The sequence below is a fragment of the Gambusia affinis genome, linkage group LG16, assembly GCF_019740435.1.
Source record: "Gambusia affinis linkage group LG16, SWU_Gaff_1.0, whole genome shotgun sequence".
Classification (NCBI taxonomy): domain Eukaryota; kingdom Metazoa; phylum Chordata; class Actinopteri; order Cyprinodontiformes; family Poeciliidae; genus Gambusia; species Gambusia affinis.
The window spans coordinates 9,103,056-9,130,088 of NC_057883.1; the positions used below are offsets into that span (position 1 = coordinate 9,103,056).

Sequence of the window (27,033 nt, forward strand, 5' to 3'; positions counted from 1 at the left end):
AGACAGCAAACACACAAATTTTCAACTTTTATATTTAATAGATGTCATCTTCAGTAATTCAACAGCAACATTCAACGCATGACATTCACAGGCTTTACAAGAAGGTGTTTCTGTGCTATTTTGTTTACCCCTCTGGTTCACCTTAAATTGCAGAGGTAGTGAATACTTTATGAAAGGAATGGTTTAGTTAGTATTAAGCAGAAAAAGTGCTAAAAAAAGTTATAAATCATACATAAACAAATACAACAGCTTTGTTAATCTCTTCTCTTACAAAGAAGAGAATAATCAAAATATTGTTTAGGGCTGTTAGAAAGCAAAATAAAGAATAACCAATAGATTTGTTCTGGCTGGTGATTGCAGCAAAAGTAAAGATCAAAGAAAAAAACAATAACAATGATAAAAATGCAGAAAAAAATGCAATTGGATGCTTGTTTGTATGTTTTTAAATCCTGGTTTTCTAATTAGTGTTTGCTTCTTTTCATGTCGTGCCCCATGAGACAGGCAAACACGGTCATCACCATTTTAGGTTTTACCTCCACCAAGTCATCAGGCAGGGCGTAGACGCGGGCGCCGATCTTACGGGCCAATGAGATTGCATACCTGAGAGACAAACGGGAGAGAAGTCAGTCGGGAAATGAAAGGACTGGGGAATAAAAACGAAGGGATGGGAAGTATTGCTCTTTACTTGGCATTGTTGAGTTTCTCATCGTTCTTCAGGACTCCCTTTTCTCCTCTCTTTACCATATCCCACTTGACCATTGAAGGGGCGATGGCGTCAATCAGGTCAATCACTGGCAGACTGGTGCTGATCAGCTTGTCCTGCGCAGAACGTAAAACAGGATTACATTTTGGTGCAACTTGAAATTACGATGGTCACTGAAAGTGGACACCACCCAGTTAAAATGCCAGCTTTATTTAAAGTAAATTAAGCAAGAGAATAAAAAATACTTTGACATTTAGTGCGACACAGTTAAAAAACAAATCTGTTGGAAGCACAGAAATATGAAAAGTAAGAATAACATAGTTAATTAAATGTGCAAAACTTTAAAAAAACAACAACTTTCTCATGGCATATTTTCATTACATTTCAGCTTTCAGTCTTCTTCGGAAGCCTCTTAACATTTGTACACTTTTGAAAGTTATGCTAACCCTAGCCCTGTTCTTGAACTCGCAATCTTGTCCTACTAACCTTAAAGCTGCTGATCTGTGTGTCCTTTCGCTTCTCCTTCAGGGTGGAGTTGACCCAGTTCAGGATAAACTGATCCGCAACTTTCTCTCCGCTGCCCAAATCAGAAAGAACCATAACGGTGTACCTGAGGAAGAACAAACAGGAAAGATAACCGAGATGTTAAGAGAGCAGCTACATGGACCACCCACACATCAGCTTAAGAAAGCAGCACTTTCTGGAGCGTCCACCTTCTCATCAGCTGCCAGACGACAGCCAGGGTGTGTGTGCGACTCCCCTCGTTTAGGTTTTCTCCTCCGATTCCGACCAGAGAGAACTTAGCTTCATCCTTGCTCAACTTTACAGCGTAGTTGCAGTTCTCCAGCTAGAACACATCATGGAAAACTGAAACCCACACAAATTTACTTGTGCTCACGATTAAAGTATTTCTGCTGTGTTTGATTCTGGCACCTTCTTCATGTTTCCCCCCAGTTGAGGATAAGGAGGATTGTTGACTTTCTTCCAGTTCACTACCACTTTGACTTTTTCTAGAAGTTGCAGGATCACCAAGCCATCACAAAGATCCCTGCAAAAAAAATGAGGATAAATATAACGGATATTAACACCAAAAGCATTTGAATATGACTTACAGGTGAAAGTTAACACACGCCACACTGTGCGGTGTACATTTTCTTCAATGTACACCGCATTGGATATAGGTGTTTGTGGAAAATGATGTACAAAAAAACCCCACTCCAACTTAATGACAAGCAAAATATATCTAAAAAATCTACCAAAATACCCTAAATAATTTTCATGGAAAAATTTAAGGCAATTATTGCATGAAAAAAATAATTAAAACCTACTAAAGCTTGCCGTTCTTATTAGATATACGTATATAAAATGTTGGTACTACATTGTTTTAAGCCAACGTTATTCAGAGTCATTGTGGAAAGATGCAGAATCAAACATCTGCAGCCTGCAGCATCGGAGCAACATGTTATTCTGAAGAACTTCCAACAAGGCTTCTCTTAATTTTAGCCGAAAATGATGAAGATCTGATATTTAATTTTAAATATTCAGGTAACTTAAAAAACCCACCAATTTTAAGTACAAACCTGACTCTGACCGAAAACATGCCAAAAGCAAAACTGCTCTACATTTAATCTGATCAAGTCAGACTAAGTCTCCAAACTATATGCACAAAGACTTGTAACTGTAATTGAAGCAAAAAAAAACAACAAAAAAACCGGGTAACACTTTATTTGAAGGGTGTGCATAAGACTGACACAACACTGTCAAAAACATGACATAACACCTGTTATGAATGTTTACGACTGTTGTCAGGAAGTGTCATTCGTTAAATAATGACACTTTTAATGCAAAGTTGACAATTTTAACAGACTTTTAATGCAAGTTTTAATGCAATTTTGCATTAAAAGTGTCATTTACCGAATTACACTTCATGACAACAATTATAGACATTCATGAAAACTCTTTCATGTTCCTGACAGGTGTTATGTCATGTTTATGACAGTGTCATGTCAGTCTCATGCACACTCCGCCAAACAAAGTGTTACCAAAAAGGAAAACCATGAGCCAAAGAAATGTACTTCACAGTTATGATGCACATCAAACTCCATATATGTTCTACATTTTTTTTGTCTCTATGTTTCTATTGCTTCCCTGTTAAGTTGCACATTCACATGTTAGCTATCTCCTCCTCAGATAAGAATAATTACCTTCATGTACAACTGAACCTACCGATAAAGATGGTTTACACGTGGAGAAACACCCAGAGAGTTCATCCAGTTGCGAAACGTTTTCTCCTCTCTGGTTTCCGCTGGCAAGATATAAATACAGGTTATCATTCTCCACAATGGCCACATGCCTCACTTTCCATACGCAGAAACACTTTCAAACGTGTCTTTGGCGTCACTGACTTTCTAGTTTCTAGTTCTCTGTTGTATGGTAAACATCACTTACCCTCTATGTGCTCCCCATCCAGGTTAAACTTAGCCTTGTGCAGGCCCGGATGCATGTTAAACAAGTTGGCCACAAAAGCCATGTTGAGTTTGCTGTTTCCAGACGTGACGTCGCGAGGAGAAACAAACTGCCGGCAGTCCAACTTGGCCGCCTCCTGCAGCATCAGCTCGGCCCTTCGCTCCAAATCCCACTCCTTTATATTCGCATACAACAACATTGTCGCTCACTGTTAGGACTTAAACTGATTTCACTGAAGCAAGCCAACTCACACTAAGGCCGGCCATGTTGATTTTGATCCCCATGTGGAATTCGTCTTCGTCTTGAGGGGAAATCTGGTCCAGCAGGTGGAAGTAAGCCCTAGAGTCCTTTAAAGTCAAAGAACAAAACATTCCTTTACATGACCCTCTGCGGGTATTTAAAGGAACGCAGCTGTAAATGTTCCACTAAGCACCTTGATATCAGCACTGAAGTTGTTGATTGTTTCTGTTCCTGCGTTGATTAGGTGATAGTTGACCCATCGTAGAAGCAGCTCCTCAGGAGACAGAGACATGAGGTGGTCCAGCTCTTCTCCTTCCATCAGGAGGGAAATCAAGCCTAAAGACAGACAGGAAGGACATTTTTCCAGAAGAAATGGAAAGACGTGTCCAACATTTCCTGATGAGAAACCCATTTGTTGATTAAAATAACTTAAACCCCTGAATGAGTTGCTCCGTCGGGCAACGGAGGGGAAAAGAGGAGAGTGTCTCTTCAAGTAATAAAGCAATAAAATTACTCAAAGCCTTTGGAAAAATGAAAATAAAAACGTTGCATCATGACTTTGGTTATCACTGGACAATAATTGTCAAGCGAGCATTTAATTATTTTTCTACTGCATCGGTTGGCGCAACAGTAACCTTTGACCCAACCTCTTGTAAACGCTCTAAAAATAAATAAATTTTTAAAATGAACATCGACAATAAGTGCTCTGCAATTTCAAACACTGATATTACTTAATTAACGAGCGAGTGAGTCCTGACCTTCGTTCCTGGTGATTTCTATATCAGCGAAGAGGCCGACCTTGATAATCTGCCAGAGCAGCCCCAGGACCAGGTGGGGTTTCCCAGCCATCAGGTCATGGGCGTCGATGCTCACCACTGTGCAGCCGATGGCTGAGGCCGAGTTCAGGGCCAAGACAATGTTTTCCTATGAAAGCATGTAAACACCTTTGTTTAAAAAAACAAATAATAAGTTGCTTTTTTAAATGTATATATATACATGTATAAAGAATATATATATTTCTATCTGGCAAAGTCAATAATCGCAACCTAAAACCCATCTTTCCTTGCTCAAATCAAAGGCAAATTCTTCTTCTTCTAAGCAGGCAAGATTTGTATTGTAAGCTGTAAAGGTTAAAAATACGCTTGGCCTGTGACTTGATAAAGTTTCGCATTCGGATTTGAGAAAAATTTATTTTTTTCCAGCTATGATCAGATTTTGTTGAGCTGGATTTCCCGCTATGATCATGTACCAAAGATGATGTTTGAAAGTACAGAAAGAAGGAGGTGAAGAGAAGTGAAAAAACGAAAAACAGATCTTTAGCATGATAGATCTAACTATAGTTCAAACGTTGTACCTCAAGCTGCAAATTCAGGTGGTTTAATAGAACAGTGAATCTTTTCCAAGTGCTCAAATCAAAGGCAAATTCTCTTCTTCTAAGTTTTTTCACCTCTCATTCCAGCCATTGAATACATTGTCATATTAATTTTGCTTATATCTATACTGGGACAAACTGTCCCATGATTATTGGTAGTATTATCCAGTTTGGGTACACATCATTAAGATCCCCGGAAATGGACCAAAGACAGTGTTTAATATTGAGCATAAATGGGCCACCACAAAATATGACCCCACTAAGAGGGCTGTTGGGGTCAATAATGGGGTCATTAAGGTCACCTGAGTCATTTTCCTCAAACTGCTTCAACATTTTGGTCAGTTTTTGGTCGGATTGGAGTTGAACAGGCGAGATCTTTCAACTAACTTACAGGGAAACTGGATTTACCTACAGACTAACAGAAGTCTTAACGTATTTGATTAAAGAAGTATCACTGGTAGTTTACATAAAAAAAAAAAAGAAAATCTTTCTGGTTTTCTGGTCTGGAAAACCAGAGCAAAGTGAGGATTGATGCAGATGCTTTTGGCATGTTTTAGACAGTTTGTCACAGTTTCAGCTTTGGACCAGCATTTGGCTTCCAGCAAAAAAGACATCAATCATATATTTACCAACTTCGCACGTCTTTCATTTATGCCACTGTATCCAAATGTGAAAAAGATACCAGCCCCTATTAGATATAATGTATTCAGTAAGAACATAAGCAGAAGTCATGAGTTTGCACATTTGCAGATAACGAATCTTATCTGCAAACTCTTGTGAGAAAAGTTAATCACAACGTAGTTTATGTGTGGCGCCTAATTACTTCAGCGCTCATAGTGATTATTCAACATGGGATGTTTGTGTAATTTACAAATTCTGCAAAAATCTACTCACTCTCCTTGTGAAGGTGGTGAGTTTCTTCGTGTTGATGACTCTCTCATCAATCGTGTCAGGCTGGGACAGGTTGATGAGCTTACTGGAAGAGGAAAAAGCAGTGGGAGAGGTGGGCGAAGGCGAGTCACTAAGCACACTGCAGCAGCCGTGTAATTGTCCGTTTTTAAAGAGCCTCTGCCGGTGCAAAAGTCCATCACGTAGTGAGACAATCATGCTGAATCGAAATGAACGAGGAGGCGCTGTAAAGCAATATAACGTGTTATCACTGCAATCCTCTTCCAACCTTTGCAGCAACATAAAACGCTGTCGCTATGTTCCGAGTGTTTGTTGCAAACTGGCAATGGTTCCATCTCAGGTCTACTAAAATTGTGTAATCACAAAATACACACGCATAAAACCACAACACGCCATCAGGATAGCATAATAGACAATCGGTGTTCTTAAATAACTGCTGGATTATTAAAAAGTACTGTAAATTAATTTATCAAACCTTAGCATATTTTTGTAGTGGGTTTTAATTTCACTTCCATCTATTGTACTCTTGTGTACTTGGGAAAATTTAGCTAAAATCTTCCCTTTTTTAAAATACCACTTTATTTAAAAAGTTTAGTTCTACTTCGACACAAATACTGTATAACATTTCACAGAGTAATAGACTGAGGTGAGTCACAGTCTATTACTCAGTCTATAGCTAAGTTGTAGCAATAGACTGAGTACAACCCAGATATAAGCAACATCTAGGTTGTAGCTATAATCTGCTATAGCATGCCTGATTAGACACTTAAATGGATTTGACCAAAAATGATAAAAACAAATGTTTACTCAGACCGTTCTCATGAGAATTTTCTAACTCAATTCACAAAAATTTCAATTAAACTTTTGGTTCTTTATAAGAAAGATATTTTTGCATTTTGATCTGTGTCTGAATTGTGAACTATGTGACACCATTTTCGGACGAGTGCACAACTTTGTGGGAAACTTTGGTGGAAAAAGTTCCCAAATTCTCAGGCGTTTTGCAGTGTCATGTAGTGCAGACGTATGCGTGCGCTGTACCACAACACGATGCCGTCACGGACGGAGGCGAAAAGGCTCTCGTCGTTTGGGTTTATGGGCAGCAGGTGGTTGCAGTCGGGATCTTTGCCCAAAGCTTTGTTGATCCATCTAGCAAAAGCTACTTTCTCCTCCTCTGAAACAAGCATGAATGTTAGGATAAATTGCCTGAAAATTGTAATTGTCACAAGAGAAACTTTTTTTTTTAGACTTAGACCTCAACCTGAACACATCACAAATGGCCAAAGTAGAAAAGACAGTAAAAACAAAAACGCAATCAAAAACATTAAATTCATACAAAGCATTCCACTATGACATGCAGTGGCTCCATGTTTTCCATTACAATCATGTTGTATTGGTTAACCAATTATACATTTCAACAACAATAGATCTACCTTTGATGGCCTTACATGTCTGACATCTGCAATTAATGGACTTTCAGGGGTTTTGAAACTCTGTAGTCAGATACTTTGCCGAAAGAAAATCTAGGATTAGAACCACCTTTTGCTATAATAAAACTCCAGGTTTTTTGGTGGCTATATATCCCCCCACCCCAGCTTTGCACAATTGCAGACAAAACCCATTGCTTTTTGTAAAACAGCTCCCGCATAATCAAATTGAGTTGTGAGACATTATGAGCATAAAGTTTTTACTTTTCTTTCTTTAATCTTAATATTTTACAGCTTGTGAAATTTTTCTGGGGCTGCACAGTGGCGCAGTTGGTAGAGCTGTTGCCTTGCAGCAAGAAGGTCCTGGGTTCGATTCCCGGCCTGGGATCTTTCTGCATGGAGTTTGCATGTTCTCCCTGTGCATGGTGGGTTCTCTCCGGGTTCTCCGGCTTCCTCCCACAGTCCAAAAACATGACTGTCAGGTTAATTGGTTTCTCTAAATTCTCCCTAGGTGTGAGTGTGTGTGTGTGAATGTGTTGTTTGTCTTGTATGTCTTTGTGTTGCCCTGCGACCAGTGATGTCAGTAACGCGTTAATGGCCGTCGGACTCACCACTTTTTCAGTAACGAGTAATATAACGCGTTGCTATTTCAAATCCAGTAGTCAGATTACAGTTACTTATCAAAATCACGGTGCGTTACTATCTTCTTTTGTTATTTAATCGTATTTCCTCTACTCGTCTTGTCGAGTGACCGACGTCTCTATGCGACAGAAATGTAAACAATGGAGGGAGATGCGCATTTTGTTGGTGGAAAAACTGGAATTATTTTGAGTTTCTGTCGCCAAGTCCGATTATTATAAACGGCTTTGGGCTTCATTTTTTTAAAGTCGCTTGCAGATTTAATGAGTGGCGGGTTGCGCCTTTTTGGGCTCGTTTTTGAACGTAAAGTTGCTCATTTGGGTTTGGAAATAAGCAGAGACTCATAACAAATCCCAGAATTTGTCGGTCATTAAGGTAGTTTTAGTCAGTCTCTCCCTGTCCATCATTTTGCGGATGATCCGTCCCGCTGTGTCTTTGTTAAAGCCAAGTTAATGTGTTACCTCTGAATGACGTCGAGCTTCGCGTTGCGCTCCAGAAAACTGCAAACATCGAGACTAATATGAACAGCGCAATAAACGTGAAAACAGCCACGAATAAACGTGTCCGTAGTTGGCAATGATTATAATGGCAATTTAACGCCACTATAATTATTAATATTAAGATACGTGTCACAAATCTGTGCAGCCATCTGAGCTGTGGAGCTGCAGGAGGAGCTCTGTGCGCTGTGACACCAAACGCAGGGCCGTAACGCAGAACCTGAAGGGGGGGGGGGGCTTTACAATCCTTCTTAGAGTTTTCCAGACAACAGTGGACCACACAAATTACTCAGGTTTTTTATTTTTTGTACTGTTTTTTCTACAATCTCCTCTTCAGTTCAGCCTTATCAGTGGAGACACATTGTTGATGTTACCATTATAAAATAGCTGACAATTAAGTATTGACAAAGATCAATGTGATTTTCACAGGAGGCAGAGCGTTGTTGTTAACAACTGCTGAAAGTAACTAAAAAGTTACTTTTAGTGTAACTTAGTTACTTTCCAAATCAAGTAGTCAGTAATATAACTAAGTTACTTTTTCAAGGAGTAATCAGTACTCTGATTAAAGTTACTTTTTCAAAGTAACTATGCCAACACTGCCTGCGACAGACTGGCGACCTGTCCAGGGTGAACCCCGCCTCTCGCCCGGGACGCAGCTGGAGATAGAAACCAGCAACCCTCCCGACCCCATTAGGGAAGAAGGGTGTAAAGAAAATGGATGGATGGATGGATGAAATTTTTCTCCTTGCATTACCCTTTATTTTAGCTCCATCCATCGTCCCGTAAACTTTTCTTTCCTTGGTGAAGAGAAGAAAAGGTTACACCGATTATGTTTTCAGGGTGGTGTGCTGTGTTAGTTTTCCATCACAAAAAGGGCTTTTGCATGTGTAGGCCAGAAAAATGAAATTTGTTCTCATCAGACGTTATTCTACATGTTCTCCATGTCTCCAATGCAGAAGGCTTTCACGGGCCAATTGTTTATGTATAACGATAAAATTACACATAAATAAATTCTATCTACTAATTAGTTGACTTCAGAATGTAAATGATGGCAGCAGGATGGACTTGGGTCATCAGTATAAAGGTATAAAACAAAAATGCCCACCAAATCATTTGGTAAAAATTGTCCAAATCATGGATCCTTTGACCTCCATTTATTTATGCACACCCTCTCTCTCTCTCTCTCTCTCTCTCTCTGTCTCACACACACCCACACTTTCAACAACGTCTCAATTAATTAACTACCCTGGTATCACATCATAAAAAGGTTCAGGCAGCATGCACGAGCGTGACGTTTGCCTCACCTGAATAGGAGTGCTGCGTTCCCTCACAGGAAACTCCCGACGTGCCTCCAAAGGAGTTGATCCCGACTTTCCTGGTCAGGAGCTTTTTGAACGTCTCGCTGTACTCCTTACTCTTCAGCTCTTGGTAAATCTGATCGCAAACAGACTGTGTCGGCCCACATGGGGAAGAGCGAGTCGGATCTTTGTCAGTTCGAGACTTACAGAAACAAATTCGTTGAAGCTGATTTTTTCGTCTTTGTTCGTGTCTCCGGCGATGAAGGTCTCGACGATTTCCCGCACTTTGTAGCCAGGCAGGTGGAGGCTGGCTTCTCTGAACAGCTCCTGGAGCTCGAAGTCGCTCACGTAGCCACTATGGTCAATATCTGGACAAAGAAACAGAAGGAAAAAAAAACCTTGTATAAACAAACATCACAACAGCTTACTGGTCTTGATTTATAATTTCCTACTGACTCCACAGCAATTTCCAAACAGAAACGACACAATTATAAAGAATGTTTGGTGGTATTCACTAAGTTGATTATGTATTCACCAGGAAGTAAAAAAAAAATGCTATACTTACTTGATATGACCCAATTAAGGTACCTACAAATCTAATTAAATTCCCAGCATTTCTTGCATTTTGTGCACCACAGCACACGTTAGAGTGCTAACACACTGCAAGAGGCACATAAAACCACAAAATCATTTGTGATGACACAGCAAAGAGTGGATTATCCATGTAATCCATGTCTTCTAACATGACTGAATGCTTATCCTCCAACCAAACCCTGGTTTCATTTAATCACATATGATCAACTGCATCAAATTCAGAAATATTTTTAAAACAAATAATATGCAACGATGGATAAGAAGTCCAGAAGAACAAACTCAAAGCAATAAACACTTGTCTAAAAAAATACAAAGGTAAACTAATTTGTTGAAATTATTAAATCATGTTGTATCTGAGAGTGTGTATATGAATAGTGTGTCTACTCATGTTTCATTTTGTCAACAGAAGAAAGGAAAACAGAATCGGTGAAAATCACATGCAACTCTGTAGGTTTCACTTTTATTTTACAGCGAATGCCCTCTCTCTGATGTTTTAATTTGTTAAATGCTTTTTGATTTTGACAATGTTTTCAGTAAAAGACAGTCAAAGTCAATGGTCAAAATCAAAAACAAGATGCAGTGTGTACATTTAGCAGCACACAAACCACTGCCAGATTTAAGAAAGCATCAGCTTCATGTGGTAATCCCTCATTAACGGTCCATTTTAGTCAAATTCCTTCAGTCCAGCACGCCAAGATCCCCAAACCATAAACTGAACTTCTTCATGCCTCCACACTTTTACCACATCCCAACAATATGTTTAAGGTTTTACAGCATCGACTTCTTGTGCATTTATAACGCGATTCAAACAGCTTCAGTATCCACCTGCCCAACCCCCTTCATCCAACCGTCGTGCACACAAAGCTTTTATTATTAAATAAAAAGAAAAACTCCTGCTCTTTTTCTTAAAGACTCCAGGTCAGATTAGGTCATTTTGTTTCAGGTTTTGCGGTGATGAAATGCAGTCCAGGTTCCTTAAAAACAGTGAAACAATCCTTTAGTGGAACCAGAACTTCAAATCACACGCCAACTTCAGCATCATCAGCTGTGAATATTTCCTACAGAGATTACACAGTGATTACACACACACACACACACACACACACACCCACACGCACACACACACACACACACACACACACACACACACACACACACACACACACACTTCCCTCTGAGCGGATGTGCAAATAAATAATAAAAAACTTGCACAACTTTTTTCTAAAAGTGTCCATCTTGCCCCTCAGGCCTTGTCACCCTGGGCAGTAAGCCATGCTAACACCCCTAATCTGCTAACTCCAACTGATTTATATTTACAGTGCGATATCCACTATCATTATAGTCGATTTTCTATGCTAACATTTTAAAATGAAAGATTATGATCTCTAGGTGATAAAACCTACAAAATGTCACTATAGGAAATTGAAACATTATTCACAAATTCCCCACAGGCAACAATTCTGACAGTAAAATTTTTTATAAGACTTGTACTGTTCTGTGCTTTATAGCAGGCAGTAAAAGTCTAACTACGGTCTGTAATCCCAGCAATAAACCTGCAAGTTGAGATTGTGCATGCAAGTGTGATGAAAAAAAAAGAAGAAAAAAAGAATGAAACTGACCAATTTTATCAAAGGCCTCTTTAAGGTCTTCCAGATCCTCTTTGGAAATCTGTGTGTAGCGGTTTTCCATGGTGGCTCCTGTTTTCTTCAACCTAAAACTCACACACACACACACACAAACGAAAATGTTTTGTTTTTTTCATAAAGGCGATAAATCCTGACGAAGGCAGCACGCAAATTTACTGAAAGTTTTAAATGGAACAAATAATCACGAAGCATTCACTAACTTTTTAGACACGCCTCAGAGGTTTTGCACCTTTTCTGAAACGTCAGCATTTACAATTAACTAAAGGTTACCCTTTGCAGACTTTCTTAAAGAAACTAAAGTGAAAATGAAGACGAGGAAGTGACTTGTACCTCGTTTTAAGGCCTCCCTGCAGGAGTGGTGTCTTTCTGAGCCCTGCAGCTTCACGCTGGTACAGAAAAAACGGTGGATAGCTGAGAAGCAGGACAGCTGATTACCACTGCCAGGTGGAGTCACTGGAAGAAGGCTCACAGTGGACCTTTGGTCCGCCTGGACCTAAGACGGGCGTAGCTGGACAGTTAACATTTAACCATGTCATCGTGCTGTTATCCATAAAAGGAAATTAATCTACGAGTCGGGCAACAGGGGAGCAAAAAGTGTTCAAATATGTTTTATCATTCGCTTCTAAAAGCGTATGTAGCTGCGTTATCAGCATGAAACAATCTTTTTAGAAATATCTAGGAAGTAATCTGAAATATCGCAAAAGACAAGAAAACAAGGTCTTATGTACTGATACCCTAAATAAAATCTACTTTAGCTAATTGTATGCAAAAGTAGCAAAAATATTGCAGGGTGCTCACAAGATCCACAATATAGGTTTTTATGGATTTTGAAAACCATTGTTGCTTTTAGTTCCACTTCACAATTAGGTGCTGGTGCCACTTTGTGTTGGTCTGTCCTATAAAATGATTAAGGTTTATGTTCGTAACATATTGGTTTTTCCAGTGGAAGTACCAGACTCAGTTTGAAAGTGTTTGGTCACGGTTTTCTTGTTTCATACAAACGAAAATGTTGTTATTTTTAATTGATTTTTTTTTTACATACATATATCATCTTAAGTAACAGGAAACTGTTTTTTTCACCTTTTCATAAAGGTGAAAAAACTTTATTTGAATTTTACTTTCAAATAAAGTAAACTTCAGCTATATATGAATGTGACATGTTTCAGATGAAAAAAAATTAAATAACAGATTTCATATTTATTAACCTGAATCACACTGGATTTATAGGACTTTTTGAACATTTTGCTAACCCAATGATAATCTTACATATGCTCTTCCAATCTATGTTCAGATCACAGCAGGTTTAGCCATAAACACCGAGCTAAACCTGATCTACGCTGTGAGCCCTGCTGACCACGTGAGGCACAAATTATTACAGTGAAACGTAAACTTAAAAATTCAATCAATGTCTTTTTATGTCAAAAATAATTAAGAGCGCTTTCTTCATAAAAATTAATTTCGCAAAACTTCACACAACTTTGCTAAAGCATGATTTGGTCACGTATTTGCTAAATCTTAGGAGAGTTGGCCCCATTTCTATAACTTGGACCTGAAAGTTTGGATCCGAACACCTGCAGGTTTTCTGTAGATATGGTCACCGACATCATACATTATGCACCGAGTTGCATCACATTTAGAGCACAAAGGGTGAAGCAAGAATAAGGAGCTTACATCCAATCTCAGGCAGGCTGAAAGGGCAGCGAGTCCACAGTAGACCAGTCCAGAGAAGAAAACGGCTTGCAGTTTTTGGGTAGCTTTGTTTCTTTCACCTACTTTCTTGCCCCTCCTTTTAAAAAGTTTTTTTTTTTTTTTTTTTATTTTTTTTAAAGATGTTGATTAACTCTTTCCCTTCAGTTCCAGTGTTTCCTCCTGTTGTCTGTTTTTAGGGTTTTAACCAATCAGCTGAAAACAACACACAGAACCACAATCAACTGCACTCTGAACAAAACCTTCCATCTTATCTTAGAGCAGCAGATTAAATAAGTTGGTTTAAAATTATATCTGTATTTTAACCCTTCGCACTGAGCGAACACTGCCTCTTCCTCAGCTCTCTTCTTCCTCTGACACCTGATCTGCCTCGCTTCGCTCCACGACTCCGAGGCGATCTCCGGTTACCGTCCCATCCTCATCGGCGATCTCGGGTAAGATCCCCTTTGGTCTGTTAAAGTGCAAAGTGAACATCTGGTGGATTGTCCTGAACCCAGATCAGTTCTTAGCTGGTAAGACTTCCCATAAGCCTCCTGCATTATTCACCGGCCCTGACAGCACATGTGGAGGAAAATACAAAATACTGCTGAGAAACTGACAGAGAATTTAGGTTTCTGTACCCTTTCCTGCTTTAGAGTTCTTATATGTGTCTCATTCATACCACATTCTGTAGTTCAACAATGAACTTATGTGGGTTTTATTGAGAAATATGTTCTGTTTATTCAAAATTAGTGATATTAATGTCTATAATATTCCCTATCTATGGGTTAAAAGGCATAGATTATCACCAAATTTACCCAGAACTGATGAGACTCTTGGAGGAAGTTTTGATCTCACATTCCTTTCAAAACAGCATTTTAAGCTAAATTTTCCTTGGAAAAGAGGCAACCCCACACATAAATATTCCCACTGGTTGAGTGTCGGATGAGTGCTGAAAATAACTTTCCTTAAATCCAACCCGGATGCTTCCTGCAATATTTTAGCCTTTTCTTGATATTTTTGGAGGGAATTTAGCTTTTCTGCCACACCTTCTTGAGAGCTGTTGGTAGAGCTGTTGCCTTGCAGCAAGAAGGTCCTGGGTTCGATTCCCGGCCTGGGGTCTTTCTGCATGGAGTTTGCATGTTCTCCCTGTGCATGGTGGGTTCTCTCCGGGTTCTCCGGCTTCCTCCCACAGTCCAAAAACATGACTGTTGGGTTAATTGGTCTCTCTAAATTCTCCCTAGGTGTGAGTGTGTGTGTGAATGGTTGTGTGTCCTGTCTGTTTTCTGTGTTGCCCTGCGACAGACTGGCGACATGTCCAGGGTGAACCCCGCCTCTCGCCCGGAACGTGGCTGGAGATTGGAACCAGCAACCCTCCCGACCCCATTAGGGACAAGGGTGAACAGAAAATGGATGGATGGATGGATGCCACACCTTCTTGACACCAGATCAGCATCCAAATACCTTTACTTAACTTTGTGTGCACAAACACCCACTGCTTCTCCAAATAAATACAATTTCTTAGATCAAGGGTGTCAAACTCCAATTCTCAATGACGAGTGTCATGCAGACAGCCGCCCCCAAAGATTGGTTAAACATCTGTGCGTTAAATTAATTCTCTGCAGGACACATTGCTGCAACACTACAAGTTCACTTAGGTAAGGTCAATTTATTTATACAGCACATTTTCAGCAACAAGGCAATTCACAGTGCTTTACATGAATTAAAAGTAAATACAAAGAAAATAACAAATTGAACAAAAGAAAAAAAGAATCTAATAATGTTGATCTAAAAGGTAAACTAGATAGTCCTGTTCTGGGTTGCTACATAAGTATAAGTACTTAGGATTAGACTGAATAGCAGCGTGGTTATACGTAAAGCATTTCATCACGACTTACGTTAAAACAAAAATGTTAAACATCCCCTTTCAATTCATTAAACCTGAATGAAAAAGACTGAACAGGTTGCGTTTGAGTGGTTGAGGCCTCGTCCAGCTGCAATGTGGACACACAACCACTTGGAGGCGCTGCCTCTAAGTTGGAACAAATGATCTGCTCTTTGCTGACAAAGTGAAAACTATTTATTCTTTTGTGTGAAAGGAATTATCCAAGGTATGTGCTATTTTTAAAAAAGAGCTTGATATATGACTAAAGCAAAACCCAACCTGGAATAAGTCCTGAAATGCAGGAATGTTTTATGTAGAGCAGATTGTGATATTTTAAATCAATTTAAAACAATAACTTGCATATTAAAAGCATTACTTTTGCTTCAAAATAGGAGCAACGAAAGGGATTGGATGCTCTGTCTGTCATTGACGTTTTGTGTTTCATTTTGTGCCGTAAGTCTCTCAGCTTCTGTCCTGCCACTTATTTCCAATTAGCCTGACCCTGCAGGTCACCTGATCACTCACCTGATCACTTCTCTCAGTAATCCTGGTTCTCATATATATATATATATATATATATATATATATATATATATATATATATATATATATATATATATATATATATATATATATATATATATATATATATATATATATACAAAATGTGTCCAAACGTTTGGACACATTTTGCATTTAGCGGTTTATTTCAGCAAGTGTGTGTGTGTGCGTGTGTGTGCGCGCGCGCGTGTGTTTGTGGTTTCAGCTTTTGAAGCATTGACTCCCCTTCTGTCAACTCCCTTATTACATTTTATGGGCTTTGCTTCACAATTGTCTTAATACTGCGAATATCAATACTGCTTTGGTGCCAACTTTCCATAAATATGCCTGAGTACAACATACAGCAACCTTATTGATGGATTTATAAGCAATCACATGGTAATAATCTAACACGTCTACATTATCAGTCGCTTTTTTTTTATTTGCCTTATGTAATATGTGAACTGTCTGAAACTGAATAGTGATCATTAGCTGAAAGCGATAATCTACTTCAAAATAAATCAACCTGCGTCTAACCGAGTCACAGAGTTAGTCAAAATAATATAAATTTTTTTCCTATGATATTATTGGGATATATCAGCGAGACGTTATTGGTGTCGTGCCTACACACTAAAATTAATTACGGTCTTACGCTGAAAGAAACAAACGCAGGGGGCGTGGCAGATGTCAGCGGTCACATGGGCCGGAAAATGTGGGGCTTAATTCCTGTGTTTGACTGCTCTGAGCTGCTGCTCCTTTGCCCTTCGCACTGCAAACCCGCCGTCCGCCCCATCCCGACCACCGACTCCCCGGTGGACTCTCCTCGGCGCACCATGTCGGGTAAGACACGACGCGCGGCTCGGGATGCTCCTTTGCACGGAACATCGCATCCGGACCTCGGCCTCTGTCCGGGCCGGACCGGAGCTGCGCGAACTGCTGTCCTTTTTTTTTTTTTTTAACCCCTGAAATATCGCGAATTTAGGAAACGTCATGGAAAACACCTGCTGCTTCTCTCCCGGCTCCTCTCGTCGGTGAAGCGTTTCGTTTCGACTGATAATGTCGTAAATTTTTTAGAACCTCCTAAAGATTTTTGATGCTTGAAATTGATGAGTTGCTGCAACGATTTGGACCAAAGTCAAGTTAGATTCACTCGGAGGAAGCACTTCCGGTTTGGAAAGTTTGGCGTTATAAACAGCTTGTTGAAATGCTTTTATCACCAGATCTTTACACTAATTAAAAAAACAAACACAAGTTGTACAGTGATCAAATTTGATCTTCAAATTTGCTCTAAGGAGCATAAAATATTATTTTACATTTGCACTAAATTAGAGATCAAGTTCAAGGTGTATAGGCTTTGTTCGCAGAGAAATATAGGATTTCTGAAACATTGTCTGTTTTATAACTAGACGCAAAATAAAATAGTGAGCCCAAAGCACAGCACTATTGAGAACCTACAAACTTATAGTGGAAAGTATTTCTACTTCAAACCACAAAACTATTCCTGCAAAGTTTGCTGTTATGTCCGATGTTTCTGGAGTGGAGGGTTAGGTTAGAAGTGTTTGGTTGCACACTGCTTGTCTGTTGACATAGTCTTAAGTTTTTTGTTTTTTTTGTGTACAGTATATCCATTCAGTTTATGCAAAAACAGTAAAATAAAATTTAGAACTCAAATCCTTGAGACTCATTAAAATCAAGAACTAGTTTGTTCTTTTCCTAGTATTTTTCCAGGGTTTCCTCCATAACTGAGCAATGCTCTTTCAGCACAAGCTGCTTTGCACTGCCTATCAGATGGCTCCAACAAAGAAACCATTTTGGGGTGTTTGGATGAAAAAAAAAAAATAAAAAATCAATCCCGTGTCACCAAAAGCTGAGTTTTTCACTTTGTAAACATGAGTCAGCTTAACTCGGTCTGAAAGACTGCTGCTCCCCGTTGCTCCATATTTACTGTCAATTACACAAATGTAACAACTGTTGCTGCAAGCTGGCGCCTGTATATCTGGAGGCCACTTCTTGTAGATGAAGGAAACGATTGCAGATTGACGTTTCGCTGCATCTATTCAGAGAAGGAAGGCTTTGCCAGGTTCAAAAATTTCCCACACTGCTATCAAATCATGCGTCTGGATGTGCCTAAACAATCCCTTTCTCTCGGTCCTCACCACTAATTTGAATGCAGCATGCAACATTGGGGGAGTAGGTTTCGAATCTTACCATGTATGGTTTGTGTAATTCTTTAATCATGGACCACAAATTGGAGACCAGATGTCATCTCTCCAGATGTAACGTTTCTGGTGGCGAGAAAACCAAGAATGGAGGTCATTTGGTTTGATGGTCCTGATTTCAAAATGCAACCCGGTTTACTTTTTAGCTCCACTTGAACACCTCAAGGTGTCATTTGCATGCTTTTATTTCTAAAGAGAGCATCAATAACTTCCTGTTTGATGGTATTTTTCTATAAACTTGATGTAATTGCTTCCTGGTGTGGACGTGCAGCACAGTGTGGCTTCAATGTTTTACTTTCCATCAGATCTGTCATCAGTATAATTTGTTTACTACTAGCATGTTAAAGTGTTGCACAGCACTGAAATTATTAGAGTAAAATATATTCTGTGTGGAAAAGTAGTTTTTGGACAAAGCATCCATACTTGGTCAAACTGAATTATAAACCCAGTTTAAATTAATTTTTATTTTTATTTTTTTCTCCTTTCTGAGGCGTCTCCCGCTCTTTCAGACTGGCCTTTTGATAGTTGATTTATAGTTCCTTGGATTGGACCTTAGCAACCGTGCGACAAAGCCACACAGATCGGGTTTCTCGAAAGTCCCCATCAACCGAAGCGTTTATCTTGATGATCCCTGCCTGCTGGCGTCAGGACAGCTTTAACTCCAGGGGCAACACAGAATACCCCCCATAGTGTTTATGGAATAAAATGTGAACTCATTAAATACTGATTAAAAGCATAACATCAGGTTTAAGGAGCTGATTTATGTCTTTGGGATGAGGATAAAAGACTAAAATGTACTTCAGATTATTCCCAGAGAAGGAAGCAGCTGATTTACTTGCTAGTCTGTTGATGCAAAGTACAATAAGCATTTTGAAATTTTTAAAAAACTGTATAGTTTAAATATGATTTGTTTTTGTTTATAATCATGCGTGTTTAATGGTTAATCCATTACTTTACCACTAAAACTGCTGATTTAAGTGAACCGAGGCAGAATGGGGTGGGACTGCAGTTCTGAACTCGCTGCTCTGATGATTTAAAATGACAGTGTTGTTGTGTAATGCTTCACTCTCACTGCAAACTTTATTAGGTACACCTGTTGAGTTGCTTGTTAACTCTACTGGCAAATCGCCCAAAAGCTTGACGGGAACTCTTTGCATTTAGGCGTCTAGATGGGGTGACTTTGAAAAACTGGTGTTCCGGGCAAGTTGGCAGAACTTGAACTAATCTCATTTTTTATTTATTTAATTTTTTTCTCAAAGCAGACCAAGCTTTTGTGACGTTGGCCACAAATGACAACTACGCCAAGGGAGCAATGGTTCTTGGCCAGTCGTTGCGGAACCACAGCACAACCCGGAAACTGGTGGCACTCATTGGACCTCATGTTGCAGAGCCTTGCAGGTATCAGACAAGCACCACGGTCTGCCTTTTCTCCGTCTCCACAACACATATTGGCATGATTCCCTTCGCTTGTGCTTTAGGGATGCGCTGCACTCAGTTTTTGACGAGGTGATCGTGGTGGACGTCATGGATTCGTGCGACGCGGCAAATCTGGCTCTGATGAAGCGGCCGGACTTGGGCGTGACGATCACCAAGCTGCACTGCTGGACCCTGGTGCAGTACAGCAAATGTGTGTTCATGGACGCCGACACACTGGTAAGAAAAACAATACTTTTAAAGCTAAAAGTGATTCATTTTCTTCTTAGACGTCCACTGTTCTAGATGTCATTTTAAACACATTTGAGGAGGCTTTTTTTCTTTTTTGTAAATTATGTTCTTTTGTTTTTTTGTTGTTGTTTGCAGGTGCTGTCCAACATAGATGAACTTTTTGAGAGGGAAGAGTTGTCTGCAGCTCCAGATCCTGGCTGGCCGGACTGTTTCAACTCCGGCGTTTTTGTCTTCAGGCCGTCCAAAGAGACGCATGAAGAGCTGCTCAATTTCTGCACTGAAAAAGGCAGCTTTGACGGTGAGCGTTTGGAAGAAAGCAGACAGCCAAGCTATTTTGTCACAGTAGCATAACTTATTCTTCATTTAATATAGTTATTTTGAGCTTAAAAATAAATCCAATGTGTCTTATTAGTACTGTTCAAAATGTAGCGGATAGAAACGGATAAAAGCTTCAATTTAGTCAGTCTGCGTTTTACCTCAGAACTTCAGTACATTAACGAAGATCTCAAAATGTTGTTCTGAAGACGTGGTCTGTCATTCTATTCATACTCCAAGTCATTTTACAGTTTTTCTCTCATGTTTGACCCTAAAAAGTCCCTTCAGTCCAATACAGTGAACTGGAGGAGCTAAAACGCTGATATACAATCCAACAACAGCTTCACCAAAACACATGTTCATTTACTTGGCTCAGACACTGAGGAAATTAAACTCTTGCAATAATTATTAGTAGGGTGCATAAACACTAAAAGCATATCTTCGTATAGTGGATGCATCATGCTTGTGCACAGCAGACACCCACCATCGCCTCAGGATTTTTTCTTTCTTCTTATTTCTCCTGGGACTTTCTGCTGTAACGGTGGCATGAACAGAGGGACTATTCAGCTTTGTGTTTCTTCCTCCTATTTCAAGATTTGGCATACAAGTTACTGAGTGATTCTGTTACAAAAAGTAATGTTGAATCATCATTTTCTTCATTTTTTCTATTCTATAAAACTGTTTAGATATGTATTGTTCCAACATTTAAATTGTGTACCAAATTGAAAGTTTAACACGCATATTTCAGTGCACTTATTTAAACCAAAGTGATTATTTGGCCCAGGTTCAGACCACAGACTCCTATCAGATATTCAAACCCTGTTTTTATTTAGGATCTGTCTGCCATTCCTTATCCTAAAATGGACTCTAACAAGACATCCAGAATTGGAAATCCTTACTGGACCAGAACTCGCCAAAAGAAAAATGGTGCCTATGGACTGCAGGATAAGACGACGGGCTTCCTTGTGCATGCTTATTCAGTTGTTAGATCTAGAGAAAATCACCCAATATGGGGGAAAAAAAAATCTCTTGTTCGCTGAAACCAAAAATTCTTTGTGGATGATTTAAGTCTTAACTTTAAGAGGGAGAAATCTTTGTTCTAAAGAGCGCTCACCTGCCATTGCAATTTTGCAGTAACGTATGAGAAAGTAAACATTGCCTCATTAGGTTTGCAGAAGCTTTATAAGACTGCTACAATACTTTGTCTTTTTTTTAATCCTCTGCAGAAATGTTCTAGATATGAAAATATTATGCAATATTCTGTGCAAGCTGAAGAAATGAGCTCACAGTACAAGTGAATAATTTAACTGCAAACATTAGCGCTTAATGTTTGAGACAATTCCCACTTGTTCCACGTTCACTGTACGTTGCCTCTGACAGCATGGCGGATGTGTTGACAGCGCTTCTTTTCTGCTTCTATTTTTACATGACGGCCAGTATATGGGAATGTACAGAATGCATATTTGTGCTGCTAATAATTCATGTACAACACGCCCTGTGCTCTGACTCTCATGCACGGCCGTGCGAGTTTAAATCGGACCTCTTCTGGGTTTGGTGTGTCTGCAGGTGGAGATCAGGGCGTTCTCAACAGTTACTTTAACACCTGGGCGACGGCAGACATTTCCAAACACCTGCCGTTTATCTACAACCTCAGCAGCATCGCCATCTACTCCTACCTGCCCGCTTTCAAACAGTCAGTACTCACTCCTACACGTTTCAGTCACACACTGGGACGTGGTGTCCCGCAAAAACTGCTTCCACCCTCGACCTGCAGGAACCGTGAGGATTTCACGGAGAATCTGCTGACAGGACAACTGTTGGTTGGCAAATGTAGACTTTATGAAAGTGTGACAGGCAGGAAAAAACATTGTTTTCATTTTGCCACGATCCATGTGGAAGAGGGAGGTCTGGTCAGATGAGACCAAAATGCAACTGTTTGAGAAACCGCTATCTGTGTAGAAGAGCTAAAACTGAAGAGCACTCTTAACGTTTTGATGCCGCGCTTCTCAGATTTGTGTAAATAAGAAAACATGAGAACCACCTGTTCTATTGCTTCCACCTTACAATGAATTTCTGCTTTGGTTTCTCAACTGCACTTGTTAAAAAAAAAAATATATAAAAAAATTAAATACTAGTCCTCGAAGGCAGGTGTACTGCAACATTCAGATGTGCCGTCAACGCGCCCTGGATTCCGTAATGCGGTCATTAGCAGAAGAACACTATAAAACTCGAATGTGTTGAACTTCAGACAGAAACGTCTGACTTGTTGATTGAAATCACAATGAAATGCCTTAAAGTTTGTGGTTGTAATGTGAAAAAACCAAAGTGATATGATATTTTTTGAAGCAGAGTAAAAGTAATTACCTCTACAACGCAAGAAGGAAAGAAAAACCAAGAGCAGCATGAGTTCTGGCTCCAGTTTTTATTTTTATATAATTAGCTCTTTCTGGAGATCTTGCTGTGAAACTGCACTTCTTGTTTGGAGATTTTAGGCCTGGCCAATGTCAGTTCAGTTCAGCTCTTTATGCATAGTTGTGTGTCGGTGGTTTGGGTTTTAATTACGTGAGGTTTTGTGGAACTCCAAACAAAGGCCGTCCCTTTTCTGCAGCTTCCTCATGAGAATCCTTATTGTGCGTGTTGAAGTGAACACTGTCTGACACGGTCCTAAATGTGGACCTGTTGAGCCAAGTCCACTCTTCTGCATCATCAATAATATTTCTGCCTCAGCAGCTCTAATGGCTTGACCTTTGCTCCATCTAAAAAAAATAAAAATAAATACTTTAAGAGATTAGAGGCAGGCGGTAAAATTATCAGTAAAACTGTTTGTTTTACAGCAAACATTAACTACATTTTACAGAGCAGAGCTTTGGCATCGCTGCGTAAACCGGACATAAAGCGATTCACGTCTTTTCCACTTGACCTTGTAACAGTTTGGTTGTTTTGTTGTCTGTCGGCGTCAGAAATGATCAGAACTGTTGCTAAACCTTGCAAGTTCTCCCCGCGTGGAGGCAATTTGGATGCATGCAGAGCGAAGAATATGGCAACCCTCACTAAAAGTAACTGCAACCATGACGACTCAAACATGACTGAACTGTGCTGTAGTTTTGCTGATAATTGGATGTTTATCAATGGTAAAATTACCATGACAATATTAACCTGCTCACCTTAGAGGCCCTGAAGAAGATAAAATATGGCGTTTTAGTTTTATCTGTGCTATAATATTCTTGTTGGTCAAATATCAACACATTCAGTTATCAAAGTAATGGACTGTGCTTTTTTTGTGATCTCTGAAAATAAAAGTAAGAGGGTTGGCCATTTTTGGTTATTTCTATTCGTACACTTTAAGAGTAGCTGGCTTCCTATCAAGCTGTATCCACCAAAGCCATTATTTTTCTTTTTTTGAGAAATTTTTATTCTTCTACAAATTACACAGATGTAAGCAACCCTAGAATCTGATTTGTTCACGGAGAAACGGTTAAATGGAACAATGTGACAATTAGTTCTTAATATTGATCTGTATTGAAAAAGACGGGGGGGAAAAAAAGTCAAATGTAATAAATTTTCTGATTCTTTTTCTGGCTTTTAAAAATGTAAACAGATGTAAAACGGCGTTGCCAGGTGATGGCTTTTAGAGAAAGAAACGAACGCATTTTTGTGCTCGAACTCGGCAAACGGCATCACAGCGTAATGTTTGCTAACGACTGACGCGTTGTCTTGTCCTTTGTGATCACGAACAGGTACGGCCACAACGCCAAGGTGGTGCACTTTCTGGGCAAAGTGAAGCCGTGGAACTACTCCTACGACGCCCAGAGAGGCGAGGTCAGAGGTCACTCTGTCTCCCCTGACTCGTGCCAGATGCACCCGAACTACCTGCTCCAGTGGTGGCAGCTGTACGCCGCCTCCGTCCTGCCGTTGCTGCAGAAGGCGTACGGCGACGCCCCGTTCAGCAGCGGCTTCGTGAACCAGAGCAGTCCTGTACGTGCCGGTGTGAATGAGAAACAGAACGGTGTCGGGTGGGGCCGCGGTGTATGTGTATGTGTGTATGCTTGGAATGAAGCAATGATACAGATGCCTATAAATGTGTCATGTATCAAATTTGTTGTAGCATGTCACAAAATCATCTCCTGTCGAAATCCTCAAATTACGGGATGCTGTTTTTTTCCCCTCATGCTTTCTTTAAGACTGCATTTTTATAAAAGTGTAGTAGTAAATGTTGTAGTTGAATTTAGAAAAAAAAAAAAGCATGAGCAGAATGATTAAGCCCACTTTCCTCAGCATTGTCTGTTGCCTAAAGTCAAGTTTGTTGCTGCTGGTGTTGCTCTGTTCTGTTGCTCAGCAGGGGGGGTAGGTTGTTTCCAGGCGCTGTGTGGTAACGGCCCTGTAGTGAAATAGTTGCTAGTCACATGAAGGGGGACTGCCAAAACCCAGAGCTTTTTCTGTTCGTCTGGAGCTGGGCCCGACTGCGTCAGACTGGCAAGTTTATACAGGCGACCAGAAGAAGAAAGTGACTCTGCACTTTCTCAGGGAAGAAATGTTTTTTTTATAATACTTTAAGGAAGTATTTTCAATGTCATGTTGGCTTCCTTCAACATTTTGTTTTTTATTTAATTTTTAATTATTCATCCTTTTGCATTTGTTCAGCAGCAAGAAAATGTTTTTAAATAAATTTTTTTTTTGGACCATGGTTAAAATTTAATTAACGTAACCATGAAAGCAACACAACAGAACGAAAGCTCGACGATCAAATTCTGTTGCTGATTTATACATATGTTTTTAACCTTTTTATTATTTTATAAAGCTTTTACCTGCTGAAACATTATCTTTCAAAACTGTCTAAACTGAGGTCAAAAAATTTTTGTTCCCAGCCTCTATCATGAGGGTCATACATATTAAGAGCAGAGGTGACGTCACACTGAGTGTGGAGTGACGATAAACGAAGTGTTGCTAATGGATTAAATTTAAATCATGAGGGTTGATATCTTTATTTGTCTTCAGTGTTTGATAGTATTCTGTTTACATTGCTAATGTCTTACCAATGTACATAGTGAGCAAAACAAGAGTTCAACCCTGTGGATTGCCATATGTGTCACAAATGTTTTCATTGAAATCAGATTTCCAAAATCTTATATTTCCAAACAGAGCAAGATTTTTGGTTACATTTTTGCTCCTTACCTCTGTCCTGTTTTTATTTTTATTTTTTATAAAGTTTGCCACTTGTGTACCATGTATGTATTTAAGTCCTCATTCTGTAAGAACTTCACCAGTGAAGAGGGGTGGTGTTTGTTTGTGAATATGGTTCAACCATTGAAAGGAGAAAAATATTGGAATTTTGTTGTTGACAAGTCGAGTTGCAAATTGACTGAATCAGGCCACCAGTCGACTTCTTGACCCGCCAGTAAGATGGATTTTTATTAACGCACGGTGACCCATTTTGTCCTGTGGTTCTTGACGGGAATATGTTTGTTTACAATCCAGAAGATTTGAATACAGATGGCTTATTGACCCTACGTGATGCACTGCAACCCCTCACCTCAGTAGCTAAAGCTGAATCTGTCTTCTTGATCTGCCATTCCTCTGCTACATTCTTTAACAGATCCGTCATGTTTCCACATATGTGACTCAGTCGCTGCTCTTGCAACCAGTTGCCACACACCAGAAAACACGCAGCACCGATGACACAAGATGTCGCCTCGTTTTGGCGACAAACTTCACATTTTGCTCTAGAATGTGGGAACTTTTGTCAAGCTGCTGATGAATACAGTCACAGATCCTTTGCAGTTCTCTTGATCTTTTCTAAGTTATAAGGAACTTCATATATTTTCAAAATATCATTTTTAAATGATATTTTATTAGAATAAGCTTCATAAGGAAGATGTTCATTGTGTTCAGTTTTACTGGGAAAGATGAGACAATTTGTGTCAAAAGTCTTGAACGCTTTACTTGCTTGGATCATTTATTTTCTGTATTTGTGTCATTTAGGCTCAAATATCTTCATGCACTCATAATCTGAGCAGCAGACAGAAGCAGGAGGGGTGGGGGATGTGCTGAGAGAAAGCAAAGCGGCAGAGAAAAACACTCCTTTTAAAGTACTGGTCAGGCTTCTTTTAACGAGTCGCTCTCGCGTTTTCTGCATTTCAGGGCGAACTTCACGAAGACGCGAGAGAGCAGCCCAGGTTTCCTCCCCCTCCCTCCCAGAGGCTTTCGTCAGAGGAGAGGAAGCAGCGCTGGGAAGCGGGCCAGATCGACTACTTGGGCGACGATTCCTTCACAAACATCGAACAAAAACTCAACTCTTTCCTCAAGTAGCGCGCGCCTGGGGGAGTGTGACGGGACACCGGTTCGAGCTCTGGGATTAAGATGGGGGTTGGGTGGGATGCAGCGCCGCTCAGCCAAACATGGGGGGTTGTGGGTGGGTTGTGGCTTTCATTCTTCTGTCTTGGTAGGGTTTGTTTGGCAGATCTTCCATGCACTTCAATATACAACTTAGTTGTTTTTTTCCCCCTCTTTTAAACAGTTTGACATGATTTGTGGAGCATAATCTTACTAAAATTCAGATATTTAGAGAGTGAAGTAGTTGCCAACATCCAGTGTAGAATGAAGACTGGAAACGATTAATCACATGTTAAATCTAAGCACTGTGAATGTTAGAATAATTTAAATGTGCATCACGGCTAAAACAAGAGGCTAAAATACACTCCTCAAATATTGTAGAATTGACTGAATTTCTTTTTATCTAATTCACTTTTGCCAACTGTTGGGTTGTGCTGCGGTTCTGAAAAACCAACCCAAAGGCACCAAAGAGCAGGTAGACAAACATCTCAGAAAGGGACACCTGCTGCAGCTGAAGTGTGAAATCTTCGTGCAAATCTGTTCGTTGCCAAAAATTCTTGTCCTCTTTGGTGGTTAGCGTATATTTCTAATTTCAAAACTTCTGT

General features: G+C 39.8%; 2 protein-coding genes across 4 annotated transcripts; one reads left to right on the plus strand and one right to left on the minus strand.

The window, feature by feature from the left end:
* Window positions 1-15: 15 nt before the first annotated feature.
* On the minus strand, window positions 16-13,517 carry LOC122845936 (plastin-1-like). 2 transcript variants are annotated; one of them, XM_044142513.1, is made up of 17 exons: window positions 13,460-13,517; window positions 12,119-12,281; window positions 11,762-11,853; window positions 9,756-9,916; window positions 9,555-9,684; window positions 6,729-6,861; window positions 5,676-5,757; window positions 4,168-4,333; window positions 3,603-3,745; window positions 3,421-3,516; window positions 3,152-3,344; window positions 2,930-3,008; window positions 1,637-1,751; window positions 1,417-1,550; window positions 1,190-1,313; window positions 686-819; window positions 16-600 (listed from the first exon to the last, which is right to left on the minus strand). In XM_044142513.1, exons 3-17 carry the CDS (start codon window positions 11,829-11,831, stop codon window positions 462-464), a joined length of 1,899 nt encoding a protein of 632 aa, XP_043998448.1. In that variant the 5' UTR covers window positions 11,832-11,853; window positions 12,119-12,281; window positions 13,460-13,517; the 3' UTR covers window positions 16-461. The 2 variants fall into 2 exon arrangements, with proteins under 2 accessions (XP_043998448.1, XP_043998449.1); XM_044142514.1 differs by having other exon boundaries at window positions 11,762-11,859.
* Window positions 13,518-16,570: 3,053 nt separating this feature from the next.
* Window positions 16,571-26,808, plus strand: LOC122846209 (glycogenin-1-like). Of its 2 annotated transcripts, none has more exons than XM_044142989.1 (7): window positions 16,571-16,739; window positions 19,381-19,516; window positions 19,597-19,771; window positions 19,919-20,081; window positions 21,665-21,791; window positions 23,836-24,073; window positions 26,237-26,808. In XM_044142989.1, the coding sequence occupies exons 1-7, from the start codon at window positions 16,598-16,600 to the stop codon at window positions 26,402-26,404; spliced, it is 1,149 nt and encodes a 382-aa protein (XP_043998924.1). In that variant the 5' UTR covers window positions 16,571-16,597; the 3' UTR covers window positions 26,405-26,808. The 2 variants fall into 2 exon arrangements, with proteins under 2 accessions (XP_043998924.1, XP_043998923.1); XM_044142988.1 differs by having other exon boundaries at window positions 16,579-16,739; window positions 19,378-19,516.
* Window positions 26,809-27,033: the final 225 nt, after the last annotated feature.

What these genes read in the sequence shown, in the direction of transcription:
- LOC122845936 (XM_044142513.1), bottom strand. Translation starts at nt 11,831, where the DNA reads ATGGAAAACCGCTACACACAGATTTCCAAAGAGGATCTGGAAGACCTT. An exon ending in CGTGACGGCATCGTGTTGTG is followed by an intron (nt 5,758 to 6,728) that starts GTACAGCGCACG and finishes TTCCTCTTCCAG; the next exon opens with TAAGCTCATCAACCTGTCCC. An exon ending in AGAAATCACCAGGAACGAAG is followed by an intron (nt 3,746 to 4,167) that starts GTCAGGACTCAC and finishes GTCTGTCTTTAG; the next exon opens with GCTTGATTTCCCTCCTGATG.
- LOC122846209 (XM_044142988.1), top strand. Translation starts at nt 16,598, where the DNA reads ATGGGCCGGAAAATGTGGGGCTTAATTCCTGTGTTTGACTGCTCTGAG. An exon ending in TCATGGACGCCGACACACTG is followed by an intron (nt 19,772 to 19,918) that starts GTAAGAAAAACA and finishes TGTTGTTTGCAG; the next exon opens with GTGCTGTCCAACATAGATGA. An exon ending in TCGTGAACCAGAGCAGTCCT is followed by an intron (nt 24,074 to 26,236) that starts GTACGTGCCGGT and finishes TCTGCATTTCAG; the next exon opens with GGCGAACTTCACGAAGACGC.